Below are 9,578 nucleotides of genomic sequence, written 5' to 3'. Positions count from 1 at the left end.
CTTTCGGGTTTTCGATTTAGCGAGCTTCGTATGTTTTCCCTAACTTTTGCATGGACGAGTCATTTTCTTGGTCCATCGGGACAGCCATTTTTACCTAGATTCACCTTATGGAGATTAATCTAGTGGGCTTTTCATCATTTCTTTTTAGGCATAATATTTTTTGACTATGTCTGCATTCACTAGCGAGGGCAAGTCTTCCCCATCCATTGTTGTGAGGATTAGAGACCCGTCTGAGAAGGCCTTTTTAACTACGAAAGGTCCCTCATAGTTGGGAGTCCATTTGCCTCGCGGGTCTGAGTGAATGACAAAATGTCTTTTGAGCACGAGGTCTCCAGCGTGGTATGACTGAGGAAGAACCTTCTTATCAAAAGCTTGTTTGAGACGCCTTTGGTATAACTGACCATGACAGACGGCAGTCAAACGCTTCTCTTCGATTAGATTAAGTTGATCATACCGAGATTGCAGCCATTCAGCTTTATCAAGATCTGTTTCCATGATGACCCTGAGTGAAGGAATCTCAACTTCGATTGGTAGGACAACCTCCATCCCATAAACCAAAGAGTACGGAGTTGCCCTAGTGGATATACGGACTGAAGTTTTGTAACCATGCAAGGCAAACTGTAACATCTCGTGTCAGTCCTTGTATGTCTTGACCATCTTCTGGACGATCCTCTTGATATTATTGTTGTCTGCTTCTACGACGCCATTCATCTTGGGCCGGTATGGTGAAGAGTTATGGTGCTCGATCTTAAATTCTTCACACAACTCCCTCATCATAGTGTTGTTGATATTACTGTATTATCAGTGATGATCTTGCTAGGTATTCCATAGCGGCAGATTATCTCTTTCTTGATAAACCGGGTAACCACTTGTCGAGTGACATTAGAACCAAGGCTTATCCTCAGGATCAACCTCAATTGCTAGACAATGTGATGGTTCATATAAGTGGTCAATCTGGATGGATGGTGCCTCATTCTTCCATTTGACTTTGAACGTAGATGCCAGCGTAGCTAGAGCGTCTGCTAACTGATTTTCTTCCCTAGAAATATGATGAAAGGATATCTCATCAAAATAGGGGATCAGTTTTCTGATATGCTCTTTGTAACTTGCTATCTCGAGTCTCCCAGTCGCCTTTCACTTGACTGATTACCAGAGCTGAATCACCGAATACCTTGAGGATTTTGATTCTCAAATCGATTTCCGCCTCTAAACCGTAGATGCATGCTTCATATTCAGCCATATTGTTGGTGCAGTCAAAAGATAATCTAGCGGTGAGGGGGATGTGGAAACCAGTTGGAGAAGTGATAACAACACCTATACCATGACCTCTAGCATTGGAAGCACCATTGAACACGAGCGTCCATCGCGATCCTGGTTCGGGGCCTTCCTCGGGTCTTACCTCGAAGCTTGGCATAGTAAAATCTCTGATAAATATGATGTCTTCATCTGGAAAGTCAAACTTTAATGTTTGGTAGCCTTCAACAGGCAGGTGAGCTAGATAGTCAGACAAAATACTCCCTTTTATTGCTTTTTGAGTCACATACTGTATATCATACTCGGTGAGCAGCATTTGCCACCAGGCAACTCTACCAGTAACAACAGACTTTTCAAATATGTACTTTATTGGATCCATCTTGGATATCAATAAAGTAGTGTGGCAAATCATATAATGTCTCAGGCGTCGAGCATCCCAAGTCAAGGCACAACAAGTCTTCTCCAAAAGTGAGTATCGGGTCTCACATTCAGTGAATTTCTTGTTGAGATAGTAGATATCATGTTCTTTCTTGCCTGTGTCGTCATGATGACCCAAAACACACTCCATGGATTCATCCAACACTGTCAGGTACATAATGAGTGGTCTACTAGGAACCGGTGGTACCAGGATTGGTGGTTCTTGCAAGTACTTTTTTATTTTATCGAATGCCCCTTGGCAATCGTTGTTCCACGCAATAGATTGATTCTTTCTCAACAACTTGAAAATCAGTTTGCAGGTAGCTGTCAGGTGAGATATGAATCTGGGGATGTAATTAAGTCGCCCAAGGAAGCCTCAAACTTCTTTTTCTGTTTGGGGAGCTGGCATATCTTGGATGGCTCGAACTTTGTCGGGATCAACCTCAATACCCTTCTGACTGACTGTGAAACCTAAAAGTTTACCTGATTAATCTTTTCCCCCCGACGAAGTCTAGCTTTGATAAGTCTTCCCCTGTTGGGTCTTTGTTTCATTTGTTTTCTAAGTGTGCATTGATTTATTTCCAATAAAATAGTTATTCCCGAGTCGAGTCGTTTCCCCGTTGGAACTTTGTTTGTCCATAGCTGGGTCCCCATTTGGAATTTGTTATTCCCCATGCAGATTTTGTTTTCTCCAGCAGTTCTTTGTCTCGTGGGACTATATTCTCCATAGAAATCCTTATCTGCATTCATATCATATCATAAGCATTTTTGTGATATCTTAGGACCAAAAATTGAATCTTTTGTATTTAAGCCTCTTCAATCTCGTCGAGACGAAATTTTCAATTTTCACATCTCTGAATCAAAGAAACTTAAATAGGGGCATCTGTCATACCCTAATTTTTAACCCTAAGATCCCACATATCATTTGCATCCTTGCATACAAACAAGGCCACATCTTTGTCCTCTCCCTCTCATTTTTAGGTCTGCCTTCTGCAGGGATCATCAAGCACCTATTTACTGGTGTTTTACCTTTGTGTTTATATGTTCATCTAACGACTAATCAAAAATAGCAAAAATATGTCTTGTTTTCTTTAAGTTTATCGTGCAAGGTAGGTTTTTCGTCAAGAGCATCAAACATGGTTCCTTAGCTAGGGTTTTGTTGATTCCTTAACTCAAAGTGGGGTCAACCATTGATTCTAAATGGGCTCATTTCTCAAATCATGATCTCTAAGGTTCTCAAACATCTTTCAATCTCATTTTGATCAAGAGTACCTCAAGTATTTGTTGCCTTTTCCTCAAGAAAAGTCAAAGGTTTATGTATTTATTTCCATGCCTTCTTCAACAAGTTACCTCAAACTTTGAGCAATTCAAGCAAGAGACACTCAAGGGCATCTTATTTTGAGTTTGTATGATCATTCATGTACCTTGAAATGCAAGAAAAGTTTAAGTACACAAGTTTATTCCAAGAGGTTTGACCAAAAAGTCAACATTTGAAGTCAAAGTTCAAAGGATCACAACTCATTTAATTCTAAACAATTTTGAATGCTTCTTTTTGCATATGACTCTTCTCAATATCCTCTACAACTTCTCTTTACATGAAAAGATCCAATTATTCTTGAAGGATCACCAAGCGTTTGAAGACATTATAGGTCATTTGTGGACTTTGTGAAATTTGACCTATTTTCAAGTGACCTTTTCTCAATTTTCCAGGATTTATAACTAGTCCAATTTTCAACATTTGAGGCTGATTCTTTTTGCACAATATCATTTCTGAGCCCCCCTATAAGTTTTCTTCAAGGATCAAAGTCAAATTATGCTTGGAAGACCATGGATTTCTTTGAGACATTACAGGTCATTTTCAACCATTTGGGACTTAAAATTTTCTAAGTTACATTACCAGATTTCCGTACCAACTTTAACATACCACAACTTTGTGCTCAAGCATCCAAGTGAAAAATTTCTTGGCACATTGTAATCTTTGATACGATGTCAATAAATTACAAGAAGAATGGGATCAAAAAGCGTCCTGAGTGAGATGCCTCATTGAGTTGAACATGGTGACTTGGAACTGAAGAAATCACCATGATAAAAAATTTGAACTTCACTAATATCAATTCCAAGTCAATTACTACGCGTTTTGAACCTAAACATGTTTAGTCAAGTCTCCAGAAGTTAAATGACTCATTAAATTCATGATTTGACTGAGTTTGATGGTTTGCAAGTCACACTTTTCACACATTTTGGTCAAATTCGTTTTGCACGAATTGAGCTTCATTTCAAACGGATTTAGATCCCGACACATTCCCTATAAATAGAGCAACATATTGCATTCATTTCCAATCTTTTGAGAGCCAAGAAACCCATGCTTCACTTTGAAGTTTTTCCAGAAAATTGAGTTATCGTGTTTTGAATTGCAACTTGTTTCAATCCAATTTCTTGATTCCATTAGCACCTTCGGTCTTCTCTGAAGCTATTGCAACAACTCCCAAGCTCTGAGACCTTCTGAAGTGCGCTGACCAGATCGAGCTTCATCAAATTTTGATCATCATTTTGACAAGATAGTTTTGAGCATCATTTAAACTCAAACAAGTTATCACAATGTAGTCCTTCACTCTCTGATGCTTTCCTCTAGCTTATTTGGTGTTGATTGATTGTGTTCGTCATTTAACTTTATTTTTCGTGGCTTGCTTGCTTATGAAACTTATCTGAAATTCCCCATGCTAAATTTAGATAAATGAATTTGGAACATGAGGTTGAATTCGTGATGAAGAGGCAATCACATTGGTGGTAGTCTCATGCTCTGAATTTGCAAAACGATGAAACTCTGGTGAGGGATCACCAGGGAAGATGACCAGAGTTATCTAAGGTCATTTGAGTTTGCTTACACGTCGGCAATGTAGCGGTGTATTCGTCGCTATATGATTTATTAATTAAACCATAAGCAAAGCATACAAAGAAATCGAGTCGCCACCGCACTTTTATTTATCCAAAGGACTGGCTAAAAAGCGAACAAAAGCCTAAGAAGTTTTACACATAGAAAACTAATGGAAAGATCAGAGAATCTGGGTAAGGAGTAAATTACGCAATGGGAAGGTGTTAGGCACCCATCACGTCCTAGGTACTCCTAGGGAGCCCTTTTCACACTTGTTGTATAAAAATGTTTATTTGTTTATGACATATTGTGCAAACATGAATGGGATGATGAGAAAAGAATGTACAATTTTATTATTTTTGTGTTTAAACGGATGAACCCGTTGCCTACGTACCTTCCATCAAAGGTAAGGATCAAAGCGCCGTAGTTCGGCTAAAAGATTTCCAAAAATTAGTGAGTTCATTTTAAAACACAAGCATTAAGGCTTTTCATTACCAATGGGAGAAAACTCAACCTGAATCAACAATCCACCATGCGAGGACGGCTTCAACATACTAGTGAGGGGTTAACCCTATAATAAGTATGGAAGGCTTACAATCAACTCACTAAGGATAAGGTAAGATTTACATCAACCACTATGGTAATTGAAACCTATGGCTAATGTATGAAAACATATTAACAATGGGCAAAGCCACAAAACAATTGAATGGGTGAAGTTAATTGATTATGAGTATTCACAAAAGAGGGTCAAGGTATGATTAGAATTGATTCAAAGAAGTATTATGAAATGGAGTTTGAAAAGTCAAGGACTTAGGGTCCAGGTTTCTAATTTGAAAAGACATGAAGATGTTTGCACAACATGTATCTACAAGTTTTTAAAAATCAACAAGTGAAAAGGGGTTTTGAAACAAAAAGGATGTGGATGAAGGAGTGTAAAACTTCCCAGAAAGGTTCACCTCTTGAGATCATATAGAAGATGATTCAAGTGTGTCCTTAGGAATAGGCAATGAGCAAGTAAGCAAATAAAAGCAAGGTGATACCGGATGCCATCAATGGACTTATACCAATCTCACAAACAAAAGCGGATACCGGATACCAATAAATGGATTTACACTAATCTCCTAAAACAAAACAATGATACTGGATGCCATCAATGGACTTATACCAATCTCACAAACAAAAGCGGATATCAGATGCCAATAAATGGACTTATTCCAATCTCCTAAAACAAAACAATGATACCGGATGCCAATAAATGGACTTACTCCAATCTCACAAAGCAAAAGCGGATATCAGATACCAATAAATGGATTTACACCAATCTCCTAAAATAAAACAAGACATGGATGTCAGATGCCAATCTATCTGGACTTATACCAACCTCCAAAGGATGATCATGGGAGTGCAAAGGCCAACAACATGGTCTTACAATTGCATCCTCACAAAGCAAACACAAACAAAAAGATGGATGTCAGATGCCAATCTATTTGGGCTTACTCTAACCTCCAACAGATGATCATGGGAGTACAAAAGCCAACAACATGGTCTTACACTTGCATCCTCACATACAACAAACAAACAAGCACTAAGCAATGGACATGAGTGGCCAAATGAAATGGTCTTACACTTTATCCCTTCCAAATCATAGGAACAATGGCCAATTAATGGACTTACTGTTGTCCTCAATGGGCGAACCCGAAGGTGGATCACAAAGATATGAAATGATGATCATGCAATAATGAACAATCAATGACGATAAATGCACAAAGGCATGCAAGCAAACATGTGCGGATGCAACAAGCACACAATCAAACAAAGTCATTTAGCACACACTATAACCAGGCAATTAGGCTCAAGCAAGGGTTAGACTTTAAAGTCAACTGGAATGGGGTAAGTGGTGCTCTTAACCTTAACATTGAGGGTTAAGGTGAAGCAGATGAAAGGATATGAGGGGTGTGCCTCATTGCTCTTATCCCTGGTCAGGGAGAGCATTGAATATCAGAAGGTGTGGGAGTTCAGAAAGTTGGAACTCTCTCCACAAGTTAATGACTCGATAGATCTTGGGCTTTTACTCACTATGCATCAACACATGTGGTGTGAGCAAGGTGAGTGACACACAGAATAGTAGGAGATGGACTATACATCTCTTCTATCTACCAATTGCCTTATCAAAAGGACTTTACCTGCTTGGGGACAAAAATAAACAATCACATACATTGCCTCTTAAGGAGGACTTCAGACAGGTGCCTGGCCAAGTAACAGGCCAGGTCTTCCAGACTACATGGAGACAAGAGATACTACCTCAATGCTTAAGCTATCAAGCAAAGCAATAGCAAGTTCACAATAAACTATAGCAAGTAAATGTACCTGTGGAAACATCAAACAAATTAGTATGCTATACAGACAAACAACCAACAGTTAATGCAACAGACAACCAATATAGGCAAAGGCATAAGCCACAAGTCAATCCCAATTGAATCAACTTCAACCTACAAAACACACATTAGTAATCAAAAGCAAATATCAAATGCTCTCAAGATGAGGCATCATCAATTGTGTAACTTGCATGTGCAACCTGAAACAAAGCTTCAAACATGAGATGTAAACCCTTAGGCCAAAGCCTAGGGTCCAAGATAGGGAAAAAATTTAAAACAGAACATGAAAAATGACCAAAATCAAGATTAGTCAATTAAGAACCAATTCCAATTGGTCTCATGTCAAAACTATGCACCAATTCCATTTCATAAGCAAATCATGTCAAACTAGGCAAGTTGAGAACTCAATGATGTAAACAGAATGAACACAAGCATATCAATACCAAAATGGCTCAATAAATTCCAAGAAAAATTATGCCTAAACAGGACACATTGAATGAGCAACACACCAAAATTCATTGCATTTGGATAAGTGGAAGTATGTCAATTAAAATCAACAAGTCAAAGCATGTTCAAGCAAGCTCATACAAGGCACCAAATCATGCATCAAGTTCATGCAAGCATAAAACAGAAATGACATGATAAATGAATGAAATCAAAGCCATGGAAAACTTCAAGATGTCTATAATACACATGCCAAATTTCAAGTCCATCCAATAAACACCAAGAATTTCACAAATCATGGAAGTTGAACACTCAATAAAAGTTCACAAATGACTAAACAGCAAAGAAAATCCCAATCAAATGGGAAATGGATCTAAAAATTCTACAAAAAAATCATGCTTAAACTAGATATACATAGGTATCATCATGCAAAAATTTAGAGCATTTGGCATTCAATAAGCATGGTAAAGAAATTCAAGAAGATAAACAAGAAATGGTGTGACACACATTGTCACACCTCCAAAGATCACATCATATCTCACAATTCAGAAAAGCAAAAATCACAAACCATATACCAAAATGACCAGGAATGAGTCTAGATTACACATGTAAAATTTCAAGAATTTTGGATCAACCATCATGATTTCACACATGAAATGGCAAGATAGGTACATGAATGCACAAGCAAGAACAAACCCTAGGCCATTATTTTTTCTAACCGTGCACAAATCCATTAAAAATCATCAAAAAATAAAGGACATGATGAGGAACAATTCACAAAAAGAATCATGTAAATTGGATGATTATTTTATGAGTTATGATTTTTTTAATGTGAAAGAAAATTTGAAAATGAGTAAATGGAGTGATGTGAACATGTACAAGCATATATGAAAAAATGTAAAAAGCCAAACATGTGGATGCTAGAAGCCGGATTCGAACCGTGTCGAATTTCAAAATGGAGTGCGCGCCTAATGAAACTCTGCGTTTCATTTAAATATGTGGCGCGCTGCTATTGGTCACATGGCACACTAACAGCGAAATTCATGCAAAAATAAGGCAAGGCAGATCAAATGAAGTTCTGGAAGCGAAAACCTAGAGTTCATAGCACCTTCATCATGTTCATACTGGTCAAGATCCAATGTTCACAGAAATGCATGAAAATTATATGGATCGAATCATCTCAACATGCACAGCACTAATCCAGCATTGATTTGTTCTAATTTTACTCATATCAAAAGGATCGATCAAATTAAGTTCTAACAACCAAACTTTAAATCAAGATATCTTTCTCAAAACCTAATGAAAATGCACGATTCAAAGTTCAACATGCTCAGCAACAAAAGATCTACCAAAGCCACATGATAATTGTGAGAATTGAAGTGGTCGAGTTCTTACCTCTTTGAAGATGCAGAACTCGATTCGTGCGTTTCAAGGCTCCAATGGTAAAAAACAGATGATCTATGATGATGCAGAAGATGAATGAAAGCAAGGCTTCAGCTCAACAGTGCTTAAACTCGAAGAAATCTCAAAATGCCATGAACATGCTCAAGCTTCAACAGTTGCAATCTTCAAGAATTTTCCACGATTCTTCTTCAACAGATCTCCAATAGCACCTGTAGATGATGATCAACACAAGCACAAGCAAAAAGAATGGTGAAATTTTATGAACAAAGTGAAAAAAAAGTTTGAGAAAATTTGAGAGATTTGAGAGAATTTCGAGTTTGGATCTGAGATTGTGATTGTTCCTTATGAATTCTGTTAGAATTAAGGTTATATAGTACCTGTTAATCTCACTAGTTAAACATGATTAGGCAAAATGAATTGGATTAGGTGAAATAAGCATGTTATGCCAAAATGCCAAAATTACCCTCATGCACACCATGTAATGGAACAGTGCGAAATCAGCTTGAAATGCATTGCAAAATATGTTTTGATGCAATTGGAATTGATTTGAAATGGAAAAAATGCCTAATTTTCAAATTCAAATTTTCCCACCAAAATTCAAAATGATTCACTTGAAAAATGCACTTTTTATGTGATGATTTTTGATGAAATGTGATGATGGATTGTGATAGAGCATGTCAAATGGAGTTTACTCAAAAAAGAATCACATGAATTGGCCTTTTGGTTTAAAAGTTATGCCTTGTTGAAGTTCAACTTTTCTTGAAAATGATTTGACCATAACTTGCCAACCACACATGAGAAATGGGTGTTCT

General features: G+C 37.6%; 1 protein-coding gene across 1 annotated transcript; it reads right to left on the bottom strand.

Moving 5' to 3' along the window:
- Nucleotides 1-970: 970 nt before the first annotated feature.
- Nucleotides 971-1,633, bottom strand: LOC127102543 (uncharacterized). The gene is made up of 2 exons (XM_051039901.1): nucleotides 1,151-1,633; nucleotides 971-1,039 (listed from the first exon to the last, which is right to left on the bottom strand). The coding sequence occupies exons 1-2, from the start codon at nucleotides 1,631-1,633 to the stop codon at nucleotides 971-973; spliced, it is 552 nt and encodes a 183-aa protein (XP_050895858.1).
- Between the last annotated feature and the right edge of the window lie 7,945 nt (nucleotides 1,634-9,578).

This window comes from Lathyrus oleraceus, chromosome 7 (genome assembly GCF_024323335.1).
Source record: "Lathyrus oleraceus cultivar Zhongwan6 chromosome 7, CAAS_Psat_ZW6_1.0, whole genome shotgun sequence".
Taxonomy (NCBI): domain Eukaryota; kingdom Viridiplantae; phylum Streptophyta; class Magnoliopsida; order Fabales; family Fabaceae; genus Lathyrus; species Lathyrus oleraceus.
This window is presented reverse-complemented; position numbering and strand designations above follow the sequence as displayed.